Source organism: Mya arenaria, chromosome 4 (assembly GCF_026914265.1).
Source record: "Mya arenaria isolate MELC-2E11 chromosome 4, ASM2691426v1".
Classification (NCBI taxonomy): domain Eukaryota; kingdom Metazoa; phylum Mollusca; class Bivalvia; order Myida; family Myidae; genus Mya; species Mya arenaria.
This window is the reverse complement of record NC_069125.1, coordinates 63165572-63166155: the sequence shown is the minus strand read 5'-3', so window position 1 is coordinate 63166155 and position 584 is coordinate 63165572. Positions and strand designations below refer to the sequence as shown.

Below are 584 nucleotides of genomic sequence, written 5' to 3'. Positions count from 1 at the left end.
TATACACTCCACAAGAAATAAAGGAATGCATCGAGTAGTCCACAGGTGTAAATGAAATTGTATTTGACTAAAAAATAAAGGCCAATGCAAATGAATATTAGCGATATATTCTGGTCCGCTCTGGAGATTTAAGTGGTAGTGGTTGGGCACTGGGGACGGAGGGGGAGGGGGGCACTGAGAGCGGGGGGGGGGGGAGAATTGAGAAGGTGTGGCATTTGGGAAGGTGGGGCACTGAGAGAGGTGGTGCGCTTGGTGGAGGTATGGGCACTGGGGGTAGGTAGTGCGCTGGGGGAGGTGGGGCAGGGGGGGAGGTGCGCTTATGGAAAGTATGGGCACTTGGGGCGATGGGAAAGGAGGTGGGAGTGTGGCACTTCGGGAAGGTGGGGCACTGCGGAGGTCGGTCACTTGGGAGGTGGGGCGTTTGGGGAGGTGGGTGCTGGGGGGGGGGTGCTGGGGGAGATAGGGCGCTGTGAGAGATAGGGCGCTAGGGGAGATAGGGCGCTGGGGGAGGTGGGGCACTGGCGAGGTCGGTCACTTGGGAGGTGGGGCGCTGGCGAGGTCGGTCACTTGGGAGGTGGGGCGCT

The 584-nt window shown here is 59.9% G+C and overlaps 1 protein-coding gene across 1 annotated transcript in view; it reads right to left on the bottom strand.

The window, feature by feature from the left end:
* Positions 1-484: 484 nt before the first annotated feature.
* The window catches only part of LOC128230976 (uncharacterized), a 2516-nt gene continuing 2416 nt past the window's right edge, over positions 485-584 (bottom strand). Inside the window, exon 2 of the mRNA XM_052943401.1 lies at positions 485-584. This exon is cut by the window's right edge and continues 228 nt beyond it. Within this exon, the coding sequence (XP_052799361.1) occupies positions 485-584 (100 nt within the window).